Source organism: Neofelis nebulosa, chromosome 3 (assembly GCF_028018385.1).
Source record: "Neofelis nebulosa isolate mNeoNeb1 chromosome 3, mNeoNeb1.pri, whole genome shotgun sequence".
NCBI classification, from domain to species: Eukaryota; Metazoa; Chordata; class Mammalia; order Carnivora; family Felidae; genus Neofelis; species Neofelis nebulosa.
Genome location: NC_080784.1, coordinates 15,294,398 through 15,316,953, shown reverse-complemented (window position 1 = coordinate 15,316,953; position 22,556 = coordinate 15,294,398). Strand labels below are relative to the sequence as shown.

The 22,556-nt window shown below is 44.2% G+C and overlaps 1 protein-coding gene across 1 annotated transcript; it reads right to left on the bottom strand.

The window, feature by feature from the left end:
• Positions 1–12,654: 12,654 nt before the first annotated feature.
• ING2 (inhibitor of growth family member 2) lies at positions 12,655–21,180 on the bottom strand. The gene is made up of 2 exons (XM_058719960.1): positions 20,552–21,180; positions 12,655–15,579 (listed from the first exon to the last, which is right to left on the bottom strand). The coding sequence occupies exons 1-2, from the start codon at positions 20,721–20,723 to the stop codon at positions 14,909–14,911; spliced, it is 843 nt and encodes a 280-aa protein (XP_058575943.1). The 5' UTR covers positions 20,724–21,180; the 3' UTR covers positions 12,655–14,908.
• Positions 21,181–22,556: the final 1,376 nt, after the last annotated feature.

The following is a 22,556-nucleotide window of genomic DNA, read 5'->3' as shown; positions in this document are numbered from 1 at the left end:
TAAACATTCCAAACCCTCTCTTTTCTCTTTTTTTAAATGTTTATTTATTTAGAGAGAGTTGGGGGAGGGGCAGAAAAAGAGAGAGAGAGAGAGAGAGAGAGAGAGAGAGAGAGAGAATCCCAAGAAGGCTCTCTGCTGTCCACCGTGGGGCTCGATCTCATGAACTGTGAGATCATGACCTGAGCTGAAAATAAGAATCAGATGCTTAACCAACTGAGCCACCCAAGTGGCCCCCAAACACTTTCATATTGACATATTTAATGACCTCCGATCAGTGAGTATCCCTGACACTATTTCTGCAAAGACCATGTGGGGGCCCCCAGATTCTTTCTTCAAAACTTTAAGTCCTTTGGGAACTGAGAATCCAAGAAGCAGATCTATGATCTGTTACTGGAAGGAGGCACCAAGTGGACTATTCCAAATTTAGGACGAAAGCAAAAGTAGGAGCGAGATGGGAAATACAAGCTGAGGACCCGGATGGAATTAGCATCCTCTGTCACTAGGTGTAGACTCACATGAAGTCAGTCCTCTATTTTGAGGATCCTCCCGAGTGTGGGCTTGATTGTATTGGGCAAGTATTGATAGCATTTTTGAGATAAAGGTGCGGAGTGCCTTCCTGCTCCTGGGTGGGCAGAGAGATGTGAAGTTAGCTACTATATCAACAGCTGTGGCTTGCTACTGGCCTGGTTCTAGAAACTCTGGGCTGTGTGGACCGGCCACTGGGAGTAGATGGGCCTCTTTAAATCACTCTCCTTTATCCGCTGTATCATTTCAGCTTTTGGGACTCCAAGTGATAGGAAAATTGAAGAAAAAGACAGCTGGAAAATGAACTGAAAGAGAAAATGGAAACATTTCAATAACTGCTTCATAAAAGGTCCCTTGGCATTTGTTAGTTTCCCCTTGGAAGAGATGAGAAGATCAGGAATATCTTGTCCAAAATGAAATTGCATTCAGAAAGGTGGTTCCTGAAAGGATGAGAGTCCGAAACTCAGCAGTAAAGAATGTCAGAAAAAAATTAGTGATGTCTGGCATGGGTCCCTAACTGCAACGCTCTTGCCAGATATTTGCTGTTTCTATACCTCTCTTTCCCCAAATCATACAAGGCTGTGGCCAATCCGTATCTTCCAGGGATATAACATCTTGGACATTTTTTTTCTAACCTACCTGTGACTTTGCACCTTTGCTGTCTTATCTTCAGCTTGTTTAGGTAGAGAACATCACCCTGAAAAAGAAAGCATTTGTATATCGCCAGGGACAGCAACCGGGAAAGGTCCTTCCCGATTAAAGTAATACGGTTCTCCTGTCTGGATAGCAGAGCACGCTTTTCTATGTTTTGACACAGGAAATCAAGGGTAGTAAGCTGACCCCTCATCTTTCCCAGTGAATAAGCAGCAAGCTGATTTGTATGGCTTGACCATTACAGAAACTGACAAATGTGTTTCCGAGGTGATAGCAAGTTCAAGTGAAAACTCAGTGAGCCTTGTCTTCCTTTATTCAGACCGAACTGCCCAACAGGCAATGGGCATTTTGTGATGGTCACTGTCCATTTAATGCCTTTATCACAGGTTTGTGCTACGTCCTATTCCTTGAAGCACTAAAGCATTATTAAAATTAATTTCGCATTTCCTCTACTCAACATCATATTTTACTCCTTGCTATGGAAACAAAAGCATTCTTGCGCTTTTCTCTCAAACACGTTTTCCCCCCAAAACATGAACTAAATGCATCAGTGTTTAATTTTAGAGAAAAAACACAATAGCTTGATGTTCCCTTAATGCCCTGACAAGTAGGTCCCTGCCAGAATCACTGATTACTCAGTCATATGAACAAGCCCTGGGTCCACCCAGCAGCTTCATTCCAAGAAAACAGGCCCAGAGGCGCCTGCGGGGGGCTCAGTCAGTTGGGAGACCGACCTCAGCTGAGGGCATGATCTCAGGGTTCAGGAGTTCGAGCCCCTCATCCGGCTCTGTGCTGACAGAGCCTGGAGCCTGCTTCGGATTCTGTGTCTCCCTCTCTCTCTGCCCCTCCCCCACTCGTGCTGTCTCTCTCTCTCTCTCCCTCTCAAAAATAAACATAAAAACAAACAAACAAACAAAAATAAAAGAAAACAGGCCTACTGAGAAGGGATGATATGTTTAAAGACCAAAGATGCTGGGCTAAATTAACAAAAGCTTCATGACATTCATTCAAAAAAATATTTATTAAGGACTATGCTGTGCTCGCACTGTTCTAGGCATTGAAAATACAGCTGTGAACAAAACAGCAGTTCCTGCTCCCAAGGAGCTTATATTTTAGCGGGAAGAGACGTCAGTGGAACATTTTCTCTTTTTATTAGGGTTCTTTTTTTAATATTTGAATTTTCTTCATATACTATCTCAAATTTCCACAAATTCAAAACTTGTTTGAATTAATATCACACTAGCAGGACTAACAATATTAAAATGCTGGTAAGAAGGTTAAGGTCAGATAATCATTCTTTAGTTAGAATTTCACAAAGTTTGGTCTTTTTTCTAATCTCACTGGAGTTTCATGAAGAGTTTCGGGAGAGAAACACAGGGCATTCTACAGCATAAAATAGGTATTTGCAGAGTGATAGAGGGAACGAGTGAAATGGGAATCTGAGAGCAAACCCTTGTAGGCAGAGGAGACAGTAGGCGCAAAGGCCCTGTGGCTGGGGTGATAGATATATATTCAGGGCACAGCAAGGTGGCCGATCTGATGTGGCTGGAATAGAGTGAGGAAAAGGAGAGGGCTAAGAAAGGTCAGCACTCAGAGCCAGATTAAATGTGACCTTTTAGGCCATTGTAAAGATTTTGGAGTTTACTTTAAGATAGGAAGCCACTGAAGGACGTTTATCAGAGGAGAGACTGATTTGCTGAATCTCTTGAGCTGCTTTGTAGAAAACACGCATAGGGACAAAGGCCGAAACAGGAAGATTGGTGGGGAAGCGATTACAACGGTTCTGGCAGAAGTGATTGATGGTGCTCTAGATGAAGTAAAAGATCAGCGGAGAGCAAGCCACTGGATATATTTTGAATATCACACTGGCAGAATTTGCAGACAGATTTGTTTGGGCGTGTAAGAGAACACAGGGAATCAAAGATGACTCCAAGATTTTTCGCAATCTTTGCAACTGAAAGATGTAACTGCCCTTTACTGCGTAGAGAAAGACGAGGAAAGAGTAGGTTGGCAGCTGGGGGGGGGGGGGGGTAGTGAAAAACTCCGGGGCTTACGTGTTTAGTTTGAGGCACGCTTTAGACAAAGGCATGTGTTGCAAGGGGTGTTGGGTACATAAGCCGAGATGAGGGTCGGGTTGCTGATGTGCATTTGGGAACCACCAGAGTATCAAAGGAGTTGAAAGCTGCCAGATTGGAAATACAACAACATCACATGCCAATAGAAAGTGCAGTGGAAGGAGAAAACGGGGATCATTAGGATGGAGGGAGTAAATGTCGGGACAGAGTCCCTGTGCAGGTGGAGACCTTTGGGACAGACGCTCACCCAGAAGAAGGAGACGCCAGGCGGGTGGGCCAAGACCTCGGGTAGAAACAGCAGGTGGAGGTCTCTGATTAACCTTCCTGTTTCTAGTGAAGTAAGAAGTGAATTAATCAGCTTGTGATTAGATTAGAAGGAGGACTGTACTGCATGTTCGCAGAACAGGGAGCTCGGAGAGGGAGAAGTGCACTCAGAAGGCGTAGGAGGTGGGTCGGGCCGCCCCGGGGCCCGCTTGAGCTTTGTGTGTGCAGACACCTGATTAGTGATGGGCCACAGAGTGTCAGATAAGGAGGCAGACGCCCACCTGAGGAGGTGAGCAAGTAGGAAGGTTTGGTGGGGATACTTTGGAGGTGCGGGTGCTGAAGGATGGCTCCAGTCGGAGTAGAGAAGGGAGTGAGAATGACAGAAGGTGGCGGTTAGAGGATGAGATGCTGAAAATCGACGATGGCTTCTCTGGTAGTAGTCACGCGAAGATTCTGGTAATCTCAAAGTCTAAGGCGAAGGCGGGATAAATCATTTGAGGTGAGAGGGTCAAGGCCAACATGGAACAGATTATCTCTGTCAATGATTTCTGGTTGTGCTCTCAAATCTACTAAACTTTTTTTTTTTTTTTTTTGAAAAACTATATATCCTCTCAAACATATAACTTGACCTCTAAGCTTGTGTGAATGCAACAAATAAAAATTCCAGCGTGTAATCTATACTGGCACTTTAAAGTAAAATCATTACGTCGCTCAGATACATTCAATGGAACATACATACCACACATTTTTACTGCACAGAGTTGAACGTTCTTTTTCTCTCGAAATTATATGTCCATTCCACTTTCCCCACAAAATAGTATCCTAATGATGCATTTTTACTCTTTTCTTTTTAAGCTTATTTATTTATTTTGAGAGAGAGTGTGTGAGCAGGAGAGGGGCAAATAGGTAGAGAGAATCCCAGGCAGGCTTCTCCACGCTGTCAGCACAGAATGCAGCTCAGGGTTTGATCCCACGAACCATGAGACCATGACCTGAGCCAAAATCAAGAGTCAGATGCTTAACCAACCAACCCAGGCACCCGGATGCATTCTTATTCTTAAGAATTGTTTGATTATCACAATGAGATACCACCTTACACCTGTTAGGATGGCTAACATTAACAACTCAGGCAGCCACAGATGTTGGCCAGGATGTGGAGAAAGAGGACTTCTTTTGCATTGCTGGTGGGAACGCAAGCTGGTGCAGCCACTCTGGAAAACAGTATGGAGGTTCCTCAAGAAACGAAAAATAGAACTACCCTATGACCCAGCAATTGCACTGCTAGGCATTTATCCAAGGGATACAGGTGTGATGTTTCGAAGGGACACATGCACCCCCATGTTTATAGCAGCACTATCGACAATAGCCAAAGTATGAAAGAGCTCAAATGTCCGTCGATGGATGAATGGATAAAGAAGATGTGGCATATATACACAATGGAGTATTACTCAGTAATCAAAAAGAATGAAATCTTGCCATTTGCAACTACGTGGATGGAACTGGAGGGTATTACGCTAAGCGAAATTAGTCAGAGAAAGACAAAAATCATGACTTCACTCCTATGAGGACTTTAAGAGACAAAACAGATGAACATAAGGGAAGGGAAACAAAAATAATATAAAAACAGGGAGGGGGACAAAACAGAAGAGACTCATAAATATGGAGAACAAACAGAGGGTTGCTGGAGGGCTTGTGGGGGGGGAGGGGGCTAAATGGGTAAGGGGCATTAAGGAATCTACTCCTGAAATCATTGCTCCACTATATGTTAACTAATTTGGATGTAAATTTTAAAAAATGAAGTTAAAAAAAAAGAATTGTTTGGTTACAGTATTATACTTCTTTGCAACAAATATCTGCCTCTTTCTTCTCAATTGTTAGTATTACAATTACTAGTTCACAATTAATTAAAACATTATAAAATTGATAATTCATTAAAAATAAGTAAAACTGTATTAAACACGACAAAGAGTGAGTTTTATGGTGCTTTAAGAAAAGGAGGTTTCCCTCCCTCCTCCCTCCCCTCCCTCCTTCCTTCCTTCTTTCCTTCCTTCCCTCCTTTGTAAAATGAGCATGATTGTGAAAAGGCAGAAAGGAAGTTTTCCCTTTGCCTATCACCCTCACTTGGACTTGACACATCATTCTCTTCTGAATAAACAAGCTATTCTCAAAAGAGCGTTACCAAACACATTTCTAGAGACTAACAGAGAGTCTGTTGCTTCTCAGGATATAGAGGCCGGCATACCAAATACTGCTTTAGCTTAATCTCCTGGTTCCAGGAATAATTTACTTATCTGATTCTTCATGGCTCTTGATATTCCTAAAGACCCCAACTAATAACAAGGTGAAACGAACAAAAAGATTTCCTGCTCTCTCAACTGAACTGTGCTAGAAATGATAAATTTGGAACTCTGCCAATCACTGTCTGGCGTTGTAAGTCTTGGGCAATTGGCTACCCCTTTTCTCCAAAGGCCCTGTGCCTCATACACAATTCAGGTTTCAGTTCTGTCTACAGAAGGTATTTCTCTACCCTTTCGCAGAAATTTTTGACCATGACAATGATTAAGCAATTCCGCCTTTTCAGTAATTGCATTTTACAGAAGCAAATTATATGACTTTGAAACAACAAGAAATATCTCCAACAGGTGGCCTGATCTTTATAGGTTCTAGAGCCAAAGGAATGTCACGACACTAAATCCTAATCAATGTCAGAGCCCACTGGGAACAGAAAATTGTTCCCCAACAGTCAGTTCTCATATCGTTGACTCATATGGTAATAATAAAACAGGGCTTGAATTCACATCTTCATTATTACTCGCTCTCTGTAGTCCATGCTTTTCCCAGAAATGAGTGCAAGATTAAAAGTGGCCTCTTCTAGAATTTCTCTGATCAAATAGGAAGGTTACAGCCCCTTTAACCTAAGAAATCAAGGCCAATTTTACCAGTCGGGAAACTGAGCACAATACTTTCAAAGTTGAGCTGATAGGCTACATAACCCAATATTTGACAGACAATTCTTCCTTGAACCATATTGTTATTTGTTGTATCAGATTCACTTGGGAAGGTTTGACACACTTCCTCCGCCAGCTTGAGTAGGACTGCCTAGCAACCAGAAAGAAGGTGGAAGCCCTTGTCCCTTTAAACAGTGGTGGGAATGCTACCAAAACTACTGAGTTTTCTTTCATAGCATAGTATTTGCATCTCTGTCCCCCCAGAAGGGTGGCTTTCAGTATTTAAGCAGACACTACAAACTCACACATAAAGTACTTCTTTACGACAACGCTTTACCAACATCCTGAACTCACTCTTGTTAGCTTGAAAGGGTCAAAGTCTTGTTTTCAGATGTTTCAAAGGACATGAAAGTCATATGAAAAGGTTTTTAATCTCTCAATGCCAGATAAGTAAGCATTTGATCTGCACTGGAAAGAGAAATATAATTTCAGGTGGATTTTGGTAAAGTCTTAAACAGAAAAAATAATTTACATCCTTCTAACTAGCCATGGAAGGTTTATTTTCCACTGTACAGTTAGAAAAGTGCGAGACGGTCACTTTTACTAAATTACACCTTAAATTTAGACAGAATTATTCCAAAGTAACATTAAACTGATGCAGGCAGAGAAAATTTTCAATGCGATACCCAAGCATCATAAATTCAAGGCCAAAGCTACTGGAAATGTTTTGCAGTCAAAACTGAGGAACTTTTCAGACACTAATTTGCTACAGTTTATAAATGGCTTTTCTTAATCCGAGAATTGTTTTCTTTTTCAAGTTGGTGAGAAATGTAAGTTTATGACCAAAAAACCAAATGCACTCCAAAGATGTTGGGGGACATTTTCTGACATTTGAGGGATTTACCATGCCTCGGGGGGGGGGGGGGCACAAAAATGCAATCAAAGTCTGTCTTGAAAGCTTGGAATTGCTATATGTTACCATTTTACAGCCTCGGTAAGTATAACAGCAGATTCTTAGCACCCAAATCTTTACCTCCCACTGAGGACATGATTCCGTATTACTAGTCTAAAACCTGAATCTTTGGAGCGAAAACTAGCCGGTTGGTCTAACACCTTTGTTTCTATGTGGGAAGTTTCGAAGATTAAGGCACTATACAAATAAATTAAGGACTCCGGTCACAGTTATCGGATTTTGCTGCTCAAAGCAAGAATATAGCAAAACACTGTTATCTGAACACAGTCAAAAACAGGGGGGGCGGAAATCCACCTACCTAAAAAAACCAAAACCACACATCAAAGCTCAAGCACGAGATTCTCTCTTAGAATGTATTTCTTTTTCAGCTAGACACAAATTTCCCCAAATGCTTTTCCAGCGCTGGGCAGGCAGTTTTAGAAGCAAGAAAGAACCAATCGCGTTAAAAGCAGCCACGTTTATTTTAAAAACTCATCCGAGGCAAGTAGAGAGGTAACAGCCCTCCACACTGGGCCAAGATGAAAGGAAATCCCCGGCTACGCACACGGTGCTGAGTCAAAGGACGAAGGCATCAAATCTTGCCAAAAAGGATGGAAGGATGTATTTAAGGGGGCAGGACAATTTTTATCTAATACAATTAAAAGGTGAAAGACGACTTTGCATGTGGGGGCACAGCTACCCACCACACCAAAACACACTGCAATACCAGAAATCTGAGTCCTTCAGTGTTAAGACATTTTGCTGTTATCTAATTCACAAGGAAATTGGAATTTTTTTTTTTTTTTTTTTTTTTTTTTTACAACGAAGATCGCCAAGCTGAGCAAGTGGGTGACTGAGGAAGTTATCTGGAAAATTCCAAGGATTTTTTTTTTCTTTTTTTTTTTTTAAGGCTGGACTACCAGGCCCAAAACTATAGACGAGGCTGCCTAGGACCGCTCTCTCTGCTCCCAGCCTGGTATTCGAGGAGCTGAAGATTTTTTTTATCCTGAGCTTAAAAACGCCAACAAGTCCAGAAACTTAGTGGAGTCAGGATAATGTCAGTTACCCTCATAGCAATGGCAGTGGTGCTGGCCAATACCTTAGGGGTTTTACAGAAACCTTTACTACAAGGCACAGTCAGTCCATCTGCACGTAGTAGACGGGTGCCTCGAAGACATGTTAGCATTGCCGACAAAGTGCGGTAGTTAACCTTTGCTGTTGCTTAAAGTGTTTCCCGGAGCAGGATGGTGACGTAGTGCTCAATATTCTTTTTTTTTTTTTTTTTTTTTTTTTTTTTTTTGAGGGAGAGAGAAACAGAGTGCAAGCAGGGGAGGGGGCAGAGAGAGAGGGAGACCCAGAATCCAAAGCAGGCTCCAGGCTCCTAGCTGTCAGCACAGAGCCCGACGCGGGGCTTGAACTCACGAACCATGAGATCATGACCTGAGCCGAAGTTGGATGCTCAGCCGACTGAGCCACTCAGGCGCCCCTCAATATTCTCTTCAAATCCTTTTGGTTACATCATGCAGAAGAGACTTGACTCGGTGTTTATTTGTCTCTTTTACCCTTACCCAATATTATTTACTAATCACACGTCTAAAAAGGGAGAGCAGATTTGGGGCTCTGTTTTCACAATGATACTACCTAGCTGGAATTTAATAACACGACTTTGTTTTCATTATATTTTAAGGTAATCCAATCAAAGTGATACTTTGACAATTTTCCATTTACCAAAGTGACAGGCTTTCTTTTACACATAAACTGACATCCAAAAGTGAGTCATTTTAAAGAAAAGTCTTGAATAAGTAAATTCCTATAAATATAAAATTAGAATGGGATGTGGACGTGGAAAAACCCATCAAGATCATGTTATTGTCCGAAGTTTAGAAAACCCTGTTGTAAAGTCTAGTTACCACATACACGAACTAAACACTGTTTGTTTTACAAATTCCACGATTAGTAAGTTTGTGACCAGAAGAACTCTTTCCTATCAATTGTAAGGTATGTGATTAATAATAACCACGTTTTTAGCATAACCTTACCTTAAATCGCTCATTTTATGGCTGAACAAACTGCAGACCCCAGAGAAGCCCACATCTCTGGAGTCCTCGGCCAGGGTACTGACCTCGCATGTAGGACAGGACAGGGACCTTTGGTCTCTCTACTTGATGTATAGAGTTTAGGCAACATGGTGAGCGAATTCCAAGGTAACTTACACTTTACTTAAAACAGATTTTCAGGGGCGCCTGCGTGGCTCAGTGGGTTGAGCATCCGACTCCTGGTTTTCGTCTCAGGTCATGACCTCTCCATTGTGGGATGGAGTCATGCAATCGGGTGGGTTTTAAGATTCTCTCCCTCCCTCTTCCCCTCTCCCCTGCTCGCGCGCTCTTTCTGCCTCTAAAAAAAAAATTAAAACATAAAAGTATACATCAAACTATAAGCACTTGATTCAGGAAGGGCTGAAGAGCTGTCTGGCTTATTTCTACCCTCACTGCTCCTTGAAGACAGCCCCTTCTCCAGGTCGGGTGGGGGTAATGAGGACAGAGCCCTCCGAGGAAGCCACCTACTGGGCATATAAAAAGGAGAGGAGGGCTGCAATTTTTCCAGCTCGCTGTAGGGATATTTTGAAATTTTGCCATTTTGTCCGTCTCTTTTGTCATGCTTGCATCCAGGCAACAAGAATGAGTTATCAGCTCATTTGAAGCTGTGACCCGAGGCTCCAGCTGACCCCCGGATCGGACCGGCCTTCCCCGGCCACTCTCCCACTGTCCCCAGCGATCGTTCACACACACCTCTCGGGACTCCTGCACACTTCCCATGTCCCTTCCCGGTGTCAGCCCTTCACGGGGAAAGCGGGAGCTGTTAGAAGAGAACGAGCTCTTTTCTCAATACCAAATCTAGCGAGCTGCCTGCATTCACACCTGTTCACTCGCAGAACCTGAGTACCACCAGGTTACACGGATTTTTGTCGTCTCGATCACTTTTATTCCCCGAGGCCTAAAAACAGTGCCTTGTAAGTAACAGATGAGCAAATACAGATCTTAACAAGTGAGTTAAAAAAACCACCTTCCTTTTTGACACATTAACTGGAGCTGTCCCTGTGCCTGTTTGAGATGAACCCGTCACGAGTCTCAGTTCTCGCTCACTCCTTATTGCCTGCCTGTTCAGATGTGACTGTTGCAATAACCCGCTTCTCCTGACAGCATGCATCCGTCCCCTTCTAATGGAATATTCCAATATGGTCACGCTATATTGTCTCCTTAGGAGTTACAATCCTCCCTTAGCTCGCTCACCTCAGCTACAATCATGCTTCCCTTCGCACCAAAACTTGAGGCGCCTGGGTGGCTCAGTCGGTTAAGCTTCCCACTCTTGATTTCGGCTCAGGTCACAATCGCACCTAATGAGACCGAGCCCTGTGCGGGTGTGCCTGGCTCTGTGCTGACAGCGCGGGGCCCGCCTGGGATTCTCTTGCTCCCTCTCGGCCCCTCCCACCGTCACAGGGCCCACCCCTCCCTCTTCTGGATCCACCCAGTTGTTACACAAAATGTAGGTTCGCCCCCGCCCCCCCCCACCCCCCCCCCGCCAGCAGCATCAGCCCCACTGAGGAGCTTGTCAGAAATGTAGCATCTCAGGCCCCCATACCAGACCTACTGAATCCAAGTCAGCATTTTGACAAAAACAGGTGACTCGTGCACATTAAAATTTGAGAGGCGGGGCGCCTGGGTGGCTCAGTTGGTTGAGCCTCCGACTTTGGCTCAGGTCATGATCTCGCAGTCCGTGGGCTCGAGCCCCGCATCGGGCTCTGCTGGCAGCTCAGAGCCTGGAGCCTGTTTCAGATTCTGTGTCTCCCTCTCTCTCTGACCCTCCCCTGTTCATGCTCTGTCTCTCCCTGTCTCAAAAATAAATAAACGTTAAAAAATAAATAAATAAATTAATTAATTAATTAAAAAAAAAATTTGAGAGGCACTCGAGGTGCCTCTGTGGCTCGGTGGGTTAAGCATCCTGACTCTTGATTTTAGGTCAGGTCATGATCTCAAGGTCTTGAGACCGAGTCCCAGGTTGGGATTCACACTGAGTGTGGAGCCTGCTTGGGATTCTCTCTCACCCTCTCAAAATAAATAAATAGATAAATAAATAAACAAACAAACAAACATTAAAAAAAATTTGAGAGGCAATCATGTGTTTACAAGTGATTTTAGTCACATGGCTTTAAACTCTACTCACAAGCTAATTTCCACATGTTTAGCTCCCGGCCCCTCCCTCAACTCCACGTTGGATCCCACAAGAAGTCTATCAGGAATCTCACACCCAAATGCAAACAGAAATCTTGATCTTTCCCCACAACCCCAAAACCCAAGTCACCCTTGTCATCTCTTTGCTTTCCAATCACTGGGCCAAAATCCTTGAAGTTTCGCTAATATCCATTTGAAGCTAAAAAGCAACTATAGGAATCCTGTGAATTTAAAAAATAAAAAAATCTCGAAGACCTAAGCAGAGTCCTACCGTAAGCCATCAATATTTCTTGTGCAAAGGCTTCTGAGTCTCCTGAGACTCCCTATTTTCACTAAGGCTCCCCAGATTTTGAGTGCAGCATGATCACTGTGATCGTCAAAAAACTCTTCAATATAAACCTTTCCCCAATTTCCTACCATGGCTTTCGAGAGTCAGCAGTTTCTAGTCCCTTCCACACTGTGTCAAGTGTTCTAGCTAAACTGATGAGCTTGTTTTTACCCCTCTCTCCCTTAAACCTCTGCCTGCCTCCCTTATTTCCCCCTCTGGCCTCAGCTCCAAGATCACTTCCTTCGAGACCTTCTTTAATCACCACAATTAAGACTCACCTCTCTTTCCATCCGTTTTCTGTTCTTCTGCTTTACTCCCCTCTAAACCGTTCCCTACCATTACATATATCTGACCATCAGAATGTCTGGTGTGTGAGCAAGGATTGTCTTCTAAACCGCCACTGCTTAGAACAGCACACAAGCAGCACTCGAGTGTGGCGTCTTCAAGTGTTGGTAGACTGTTGGGTGCGAGGGACAACCTCTTGCACGTGTTTCAGAACTTAGATGTGCTTCAGAGTCCCGTAAGTCTGAATGTAGAGAAGACACCCAGTTTCGAACAGGTTCAAATTTTCATAATATGGCAGTGGTTCTAAAACTTTTCTGTATGCTAGAATCACCTGGGGATTAAAAAAAAATTCTAATGTTTCAGCCACATTCCAAATGAATGAGATCACAATTGCTGGGTGTGGGAGAGAGATATCTGTATTTCTTGAAACTCTTGAAGTAACTCTAATATGAGACAAGTTTAGGAACCCCTGGTTTATAGCATGAGTTAATAACCATGATAAGAGATAGTATATGAAACCTAGAATACTTAAAAAAGAAATCCCAGTCAAAATATTATGCAAACTTAAGACTTCTATTTCCTGTGTGGTATGGTACAGAAAACAAACAAAAAAATTCATAAGAATAAGACTGTTTCAAACATTAGGTCTTGAAGAGAGCACATTTTACAGGATTTTCCATGTCTGTTTTCCTAGCAAGCCTAATCCAAATTTGGGGCCTCTGTTATGAAGTTTATTTTGTTTTCCCCATAAGCTAAGGGAAATTTAACGTATGAAAAAGCGGTGACTTCCATATAGTGACATCTGAAACCTTTTGGAGACTTTGTACATACCGATATTTTTAATGGTGTCAGGTAAACAGCTCTATCTTGGTAATAAGGATGTCATCACTAAGACAAAATGCTGTATTTTCAAGAGAGAAGAGAATGTCTTTACAACTCAACTATGTTACAACAAATAAATTCTTCATCATGCTGTCTAATACTTCTCGCTCAAGAAGTAATAACCAACTAGTTCCAGTCATCAAGCAAAATATCCTTAGGACAGAAGTTAATCAAATATTGTGCATTTACCTATCTCAAAGATCACCTTTAAAGTATCTTCATATCTCAGGATGAGGGACAAAATTAACAAAAGAGAAAAACAAGTCATTTGATTATTAAAATCCTTACCATAGTGCAAAAACTATAGATTTCAAAAGAACCTTGGAGATATTGAAGCCAACCTTGTATTTTGTATTACAGATGTGTAACCGGACACCCAGATGAGAGGAAATAACATGCCTAAAAGTCACACAGGAGAGTTAGAAGAAGAAAAAACAATTTTTTTTTTTTTTTGTTCCAAACAAGCAGACAGAATTTTTCACGCTAATCAAAAAGAATCGAGATCATCAGATTAGGAAGAAATGAGGAATAAAAAGTTACGTTACACACAGATTTAAAGGACTGGTCAATCATCTGCCTCCTCCCCCAGACCAAACAATTCTCCGAATATATGTTCATATATATCCATCAATATGCTTACTCTTAAAGTACCAGGATCTTGGAAAATTCAATTTACAAATACATTATTAATTGCATTGTTATAATGAAATTAGTTCATTAAACATGAAAACATCAAACAGCACCAGTACCAGAAAGTGAAAGTGAATACACTATTACTTAAAATAATATATAATCACTGATTGGGACAGAAATCAACTATACCCACTAGCAAAACTATTGAAACTCCTGTTTGACATAAAGGCAATATTTAAAGACTAGTATATGCCCTTGTCCCCACTGATAGGCCCGTGGCTAGGCAACTCAGCAGTGGGTCACATGGAAAATGTTTTTAAAGAAGATGCTTTTTCTAAATTGCTCAACCTTGAACCATGATACTACAGAACCCCAAATTTTCCAATATAAGCCAATGGCACCATTTTTGGTATCCTAACTATGCTTGCCTGTCCCAATTAAAACAAAACAAAACACAACTCCCTTATTAAGCACTAGATTAAATGTATCTATGATGCAGCAGGAAGGCATTTACAAATGGGCTACTGACAGTGTATCAAAATGCTACTAAGGAAAATACAGCAGCAAATACTCTAATAAGAGCACATTATTCCACATGGAATCCCAAATTATTCTTATCTCTAGCTCCTTAAATTCATGGAAGCCTAGAGATGAACAAGTGTATGTATAAATGGGGCTAGGGAGAAAGAAGCTTTAAATGTAGTGTTCATACCTTAAATTACCCAAGATGATCTGAATGCTTACAGAGAACTCCAACTTCGTCTAAATTTTTAAAGCACAGAGAACTAAAATACTAGCAAAACTTTGGTGTTTACCTCAGAAACAGCATTGTAGTTTTCAATGAAAATGAAGTAGGCCTGGTTTGTGAAGTTCTAATGCTCACACCACCCTCTCCCTATTCCCTGCTCCTTTCGTCAGGCGATCTAAAGACTACCTGGTTTAAAATATTTGGTAATTCAGTGCAGAAAATTAAGGTCACAGACAAAGTACAACAACGTTTAATACACCGTTAATACTAATGATTAAAAATTATTGCATAGTCTTATGCATTTACCCTAAAACATTTTCTGAAAGTAAATTCTGAAAGAATTATATAAAAGACAAATAACCTTTTAAAATGTGGATGGCATTTACTACCTCGATCTTCTATCCTTTTTTGCCTTCTCAGTACTTTTGTCCATTGTTTTCTCATTATCTCCCCTGCACTTTGGGCAATACCATTTCCCCTTTGGTTTATAGGTGAGTGAGACACATGAAAAGTGAAACCATTCAATTGGACACTGTTCATTGTCACATCCGATCATTTCCCCATAAGACACTTGGTTACATAAACAGTATGTAGGTTCATTGGGATCTATTGCAAACTCAACAGGCGAAGCTTCCCTCTCCTGCTTGGCCTTGGAGCGCTTCTTTTTCTTGGCTGACTTGGATTTCTTTTCTTTAGGTGGCTGATCATCACAGTCTTCAATCCCATTTGTCATGTGGCATAAATCACGGCTTTCACTGGTTCTCTGTCTGCGGGGTCTTCTGGAAGATCTTTCTGGTTGGCTGGAATCCATCTTTGCCTTATCCGAGGTGCGCTCACCTTCAGCAGGATCCTGAAAACACTGTGAATGCAGCTCCATCTGCCTTGCCCGATTTTCCACCAATTCGAGCATCTGCGTGACAATCTGAATTTTTTCATCTCCCAATTCCTGACTATTGATTAATGCTCTCTGGAGATGCTGCTGTAGGCGTTTTTTCTGGTTTGAATCATCTTCTTTCTTATATTTTTCATAGACATCATCAATTTCCTTTAATGTTTCTAAAAACAGAAGAGAAAAACCAGAACATTATTGTGCATTAGCACATATGATATTTTTCAAGTTAGTTATGGTTCACAGAATTGGTAAAGTTGAATGAACTCAAATCATAAAACCAGTCTCCTCTATGGTATGTATACACTAAAAAAATTATTTCCCCTAGAAAAACCAGACGTTATCCAATATGAAAGTATATTTAGAAATAAACTAATAAGGGGTGCCTGGGTGGCTCAGTCGGTTAAGCGTCCAACTTTGGCTCAGGCTGTAATCTCCTGGGTTCGAGCCCCATGTCAGGCTCTGTGCTGACAGCTCAGTCTGGAGCCTGTTTCAGATTCTGGGTCTTCCTCTCTCTCTGCCCCTCTCCAGCTCATACTCTGTCTTTCTCTTTCTCAAAAATAGAAATAAAACATTAAAAAAATTTTTTAAAGAAATAAACTAATAAGAAGAATATAAAGCTTTCTTTTTTTTCTTTTTTCTTATTTATCTATGTGTTTATTTTTTACAAAGCTTTCTAATACTCAGTAATTTATATTAACAAAGATAAGAGGGGGTGCCTGGCTGGCTCAGTTGGTAAAGCATGTGACTCCTGATCTCAGGCTTATGAGTCCAAGCCCCACATTGGGCACTGAACTTACTTAAAGAGAAAAAAAAAAAAAAAAAGGATAAGAGATGTATGCCCTAATTAATACATGGGCAAGAACACTGTATGCCACTTTATAGCCCACCTAGTGAAGTCACCTACACTTCACGTGAACCTCAAAACACTCACTGTAATGAAATTTACATGCCAGACTTCAACTGTAAAACTTAGGTTCTAAAACTGGGTACAGACTACTGTCCAACCGTGTTTACAGGATTTACAGCTCAATCAGTGGCTTGCTACATGACTCCAGACAGACATTACACCTTTACTTGCGTATCATATCCCTGGACACTCAAACAAAGCAGACACGAGTCACTCTCTCCCCCCCCCCCCCCCTTATTAGTTTTAATGGCTCTCTTATTTTACCATAGGGGAGATTCTGAAAACCAAGCTATTTACAGAGTGGGGTTAGGTTCCCATTCTGGCATCAACTGACGAAGCTACTAATACAATTACAGTAAAGTCAGCACCGGATCACTCTGCTTTTGTAGATAACTCAGCAGTTGGTTCTAAGCTTTTTGAACTGCTGATTTTGGTATTGTATAGCATGTGGGACACATTTAAATCAATTAAAAATGTCTGAGTCACTAGAAGGCATACAAAAATCTGAAAATAGAGTTCCAGATGTCACCAAAAATTTACGTAAGATTAAATTTCTATTCTATTCTATTGTTCTATTTCTTGTCCCTCTGAGATACAACGCTATCTGAGTTCTGTCTTACTAAAGGGAGAGAAACAAAAATTAACTCTAATTGATCACACCACATGGCATATCACTGTTTTACATCCTAATATTATTACCAGCACATGGCATACCATCATTTTGCCTTCCAATATTATTACTTTAACAAGAACAGAAATGCTAGACGAGTAAAATGCATACATTAGGCTGTCTCCGAGAAATGTTAACACAAAGCAGGCATTCAACACAACTCTTATGAATTAACTCCTCCCTAGAAATTAGAAGTACTCACATGTGCTGGACAACTGCTTAACCCGGGATACGTGACAAAATGCCACCGCACATTTGAGGGTACTCGTACCTGCACAGCATATTTTAAAACAAAGTTCACATCTAGCCCATTTGCCTGGCTGGGTGACTTTCTTAAGAACGTAATTTTTCTCCAGGAAAAATAAGGACATTACATATTTTCCCCGCAGACAAAATTTGAGGATTAAAAAATAAAGGTAAACCTTATTTTAAATATTCTGTACCTAACTATCAGGATTTGAGGCTAATTATATCATACCATACAAGCACACTGATATGATACTATGCATGAGAAAAATTCACATTTCTAAGACATCTTAATTACGTAGTGAAAGAAGAAAGGAAACTAACCCTTACTAGGGCCCTTGTATGTGATAAAGATTTTCTCATTTAATCCCCACAGCGACCTTATGTGGACGCTATCACTTCCATATGTGAAGAAAATGAAGTGCAAGAGGTAACAACCCCAGACTTTGAACTCTGCCACATACGTATGTCTGGCTCTGCCCTTGAAGCATTTGCTACTAAGCTGCACGGAAAGCACTTGAAATTAAGCATTCATTTTTTCTTCAATGATTATTTGCCCAAGACATTAGGAACAAGAATATTGTAACAAAAATTGAGGTTCTCTAATAACCAGGTCCTATAATAAATACTTCAACTGTGAAATTGTTTTCTTCATTTCTCTATTTTTAAAGTCTTTAAGGTTACTTTTAAGATTCTCCAGTAATTTCTGAAGGTGTCTCAAATAGGAGAGAAATTTTTTTGACTTCTCGTATAATTCACATCACTAAATACTGCCGTAAGTTTTACATCCAAAAACAGAAAATGCCTAAGAACTAGCAAAGAAACAAAAAGCATATGAAATCTGAACCAAGAACACAGAAGTATATAAAGCTAATGAACATAAACCTGTGGAAGCACAGCTTGGTAAGCACAGGCACAGACTGAAAACCAGATCCTTGTCTTACATTAATCTTGAAGCTGACCACAATCTTAAGAGAGCTGAAAATGTTTATAATCTCTCAATCTTTTAAAGCCTAATACTGTTTCTCATGTTACCAGAGCTACTTAGCACAATTCTAGATGGTCAACATGGCAGATTTCCCTGTAACCAATTTTCCCTCCCCAATTAAAATGAAAATAGCTGAACTCTTGTGAAGGCAAATATGTCTATGAAGAAATGCAAAAACATGCAAGCTTTACAAACTTCAGTTACTATCTGAAAAACTAAAAATGTTCAATATACAATTCTTAAAATTTTTTTTCAACGTTTTTTAATTTATTTTTTTTGGGACAGAGAGAGACAGAGCATGAACGGGGGAGGGGCAGAGAGAGAGGGAGACACAGAATCGGAAACAGGCTCCAGGCTCCGAGCCATCAGCCCAGAGCCTGACGCGGGGCTCGAACTCACGGACCGCGAGATCGTGACCTGGCTGAAGTCGGACGCTTAACCAACTGCGCCACCCAGGCGCCCCAATATACAATTCTTAAGCACATATGTATCATTCTCAGGCTATACTTCATGTATGTGCTCCATTGTCTGTAGAAAATACCTTTAGAGTGCTTGAAAAAAGCTTGGATACAACGTTAATAGTTTAAAAACAAGGCTGTGTACATGGAGGAGCCAGGCTACTTCCCCACCTAATTAAGTGAACAAGTGACTTAAACTCCTTGTAAATTTTAACTCCTTAGTAAAATAAATGTTTACTTCAGAGAATTATGAAATAATGTTCTGGATCGGACACAGCAATGACACCCAGTAAGTAATCACTATTTAATTCTCTTTCCCCCTAACAGAGATCAGTCCTATCATCAGCCCTATCGTATGGATTCAGAAGGCAGAAATAAGCTATAGATTCAAAAACACAGAGGCACTTAAATATTCTAATATGCTACAGGTCAGAAAATGTCACCCCAGAAGTGGGTTCCTTTGAGACTAAATCATAAGATTAGCCGAGGGCCTAGAAAAACAAAGAATGGGGTCCAAAAGTTATCTTTTTGAAGTCCGTATGGCTGTTCCCACATTATGTCCAAGGTCTGTTCCTTGATCAGGGTTAGTAAACGCGAAACGCGAAACGGCTCCCCATCTAAACTTCTCCCCTCCTAGTAGCAGGCCAAAGTCAACCAATAGTGGATGATAAATGATACTCTCTGCAGGAAAGGCTGATTCCCTATCTTAGTTTTCTGACCACAAAGGGTGGCTTTTGCCTCATTACTCAAACTTGGCGAAGGAGGGACCCATGGGTTAAAGGACGCCAGGCGGTTGCCTTGTCAACCACCCACTTCCACCTGGGGCCCGGAAGTGACGCAAGGCCCGGAACCTACGCGGTGCTAGGGCCAGCGATGGTCCTAGTTAGCTGAATGTTTCCTCGTCCTGATTGAGTGGTTGAGAAAGAGTCGAAAAACCACGACAAATATGTCCCAAACCCCAACATCGACTGCGCTAGGGACGAATTAACGTCCTGCAACGTTCCGACACCTCCCAACCAGCCAACTCCGCCCAAACCTTCCGGGCACCAGCCATCTTCGAGGCGGGCGGGAGCGCGCCCGTCCGCGCCCCTCCCATGCCCTACGTCACGCCCTCAGGCCCCGCCCCCAGGGACGGAGGCCCTCCCCGCCACACACACACACCCCTCTTCCTTTCCCCGCGAGGACCCCTCCCCTTTTAACCATTTGGCTGAAGGCTCAGAGGAAAAGGCTGCGGCCCGGAACTTTCCCTGGGGCGGGAGAAGGGAACGAACTCAATTCCCGAGCCGGGAGCCGAAGAGCGGAGGGAGGGACCTCCCCGAGTCCGCCTTCGCGGCCCTCTCCCGCCCCCTCCCCCCCCCCCGCACGTTCCAATGCATCTGCTCTCGGGGTGGGGGTCGGAGGAGACGGGGAAAGCCAGGCCCGGGAGACCAGCGGGTGTCCGGCTGCGGCCGGCCGCTCACTCCCTACAGCCCCCCGCCCGGCTGCACGCTCCCTCGCCGGGGCAGGAGGGTCTGCGGCACCGGGCAGGCAAGCGCCGGAACAAATGCTGCTTAAAATGGCTGATTCCTTTCCACACCAGCTGCAGCCGCTGGGTCTGCAGCGGGGGCTGACGAGCGGCCCCCACCCCCACCCGTGATACCCCACAGAGGTCCTCGCCGACCGCAGCGGGGGAAGGGAGGGCCCCGAACGCGGTCTCCAGTCCCTCTCCCCCGTCCCACACACCAGACCCCCTCTATGCACTCGGGGAGACTGTCACAGGAGAAATGGAAAGTGGCACTTCCCCGGGCAGCCTCCGAGCGACAGTGCCCGGAGGCCAGCGAATCCGACTGAGGGGAGGACCCGCACACGCAGCTCCGCGGCCCCCTACCTTGATATTTGTTGTCCAGCTCCCGAAGCACAGACACGTTCCTCTGCATGTCGTGGGGCAGCGACTCCACACACTCGAGGTAGTCCTGCACGTAGCAGGTGAGGAGCCGGCTCCGCTCCCCGGTCAGGAGCGCGGCCGACGAGTATAGTTGCTGCTGCTGCTGCCCTAACATCCTGCCGCCGCTGCTGCTCCTCGCCGCCGCCGCCGCCGCCGCCTCCGCATCCAGCAGCCACACATGCAACAGCCACGGCCGCCGCGGCTCCTCTGCTCGGCAGCCCGGCGCCGCGGGGACACCGGCCGCCGCTCAAGAGGGCACAGCCGAGTCCCCCGATCTCCACTCCCCCCAAAAGAAGCCCTCACTCCCCGCCCCCGCGGTAACAAGCCCAGGGGCGGGGCGAGATCAGGGCTCCCTCCTTTTTCCCCTCCCTCCCAAAGACTAGAGCAGCGGGGATCCCCCCCAGCGGAGCTGGCGCCGGGGTCCCGGACGTTGACACTTCCTGTCCCCCCGGGAGTCCCCAGATGCTACCAATGCCGTCTCGTAGCACGGATCCCCATGACAAGCCCCTCGCTGCCCCCTCTTCTCCCAATCACCCTCCGTGCCTGTAGGAGAGTCTCTCACTGGACTGCCCCCGCCCCCCCGCCTGTGGCCGCCTCTGCGCCTGCGCAGGACTTACTCCTAATAAGGCCGGGGGCCCGCCCCTACCGCCCTACCGAAGGGTTCGCATTCTCCCGCCTTCCCTCCGCCACCCGGGCGATTGGTCTGTCAACTTTCGGCCCGGAGGGAGGGTGCGGAGGACGGCCAAACGGCAGGCTGCGCCCCGCCCCCTCTTAAAGGGGAAGCGCTGTCAAGCCCGCCTCTTTGCTCAATGCCTGAATGGGAGTTGAGCGGGAAGGTGGCTGAGTCCTTCCTTTCGTCTTTCCCACAGGCCGGGGGAATCTTGGTCCAGCTCCCTCGGCCGGGCGTTACCGACATTTTCCCCATCAGGTGGATCTGGCGCGGCAGCTCGCGAGGCCTTAAAAGAGCAGCAGGCGGCCGGCCGCTTTTCGCTACAACCTGGAGTAAGGCCTGCGGGAACTACGCGACCCAGCGTGCAGCGGGCGCGGCTCCCGGCATGCTCGGCGGCGGAGTTCCCGCCGAGCCGCCGCGGCTCGCCCGGCCGCCGCCTCAGCGCTGCCCGCGGGCCCCGGCCCTCCTCCCGCCGCGGCTTTCGGGCTCACGGAGCGCCGGGGAGGGCTGGTAGCCGAGGTAGGCGGAGCTCCCGCGTGCCCCCTGCGTTTTCCTTCTCTTTTAGTCCGCTCGCTTTTAAATCTCCCTCCTGGCTTTAGTGTTTTCCGCCCTTTCTCAGACGCGGGAGGTCCGCCGCCGCCGAAGTGCCTCGCAGGTTTTGTCCACCTTCAGGATTCCTCTTTAGTTTAGGCTGCATCTGCCCCCAGAAACGTGTTCGTCCAATAGGCCACCTTTAAGAAAGAATTTTTCCCCCTCCCGGTGTCAGAACGTTTAGACATGCAACGTAGGCGACGCTTACAGAAAGCGTGAGGGGCGCAGCACCCCCTTTTCATCTCTTTTTATCCTAAGACTGAAAACCACGGGGTCGGGAAGAAGCGAAAGAATAAAAGCCTAATCTGTAATGAGGCCCGCGTCCCTGTGTACGTGATCGACTTTCAGGGCTTAATTTTTGTGTAGTGCTGAATGAAACGCCCTGCAGAAGAGCTCCTTTTAATTCCAGATGGACTCTCAGAGTATATGCTAACATGTGTTTTTGAAAGACATGGCTGTAAATAGAACGAATCCGCGGAGGATTTTCGTAGAGTGTCTATGAACACAAGTCCTATTCCGAGTAGTACCTTTGAATTAAAAAGGAAACGTAAGTGGGTGTTGAACTTGGATTTCTCCTTCTATCCAGTTCGTTCGCAGCGGTGGTACACCTGTACGGTGACCTATTTAGAGCACTTTGAAAACATCTGTTAGTAGAAGTACCCATTGACATGCAAAGAGAAATCTAGA

What these genes read in the sequence shown, in the direction of transcription:
- ING2 (XM_058719960.1), bottom strand. Translation starts at nt 20,723, where the DNA reads ATGTTAGGGCAGCAGCAGCAGCAACTATACTCGTCGGCCGCGCTCCTG. An exon ending in GCTGGACAACAAATATCAAG is followed by an intron (nt 15,580 to 20,551) that starts GTAGGGGGCCGC and finishes TTCTGTTTTTAG; the next exon opens with AAACATTAAAGGAAATTGAT.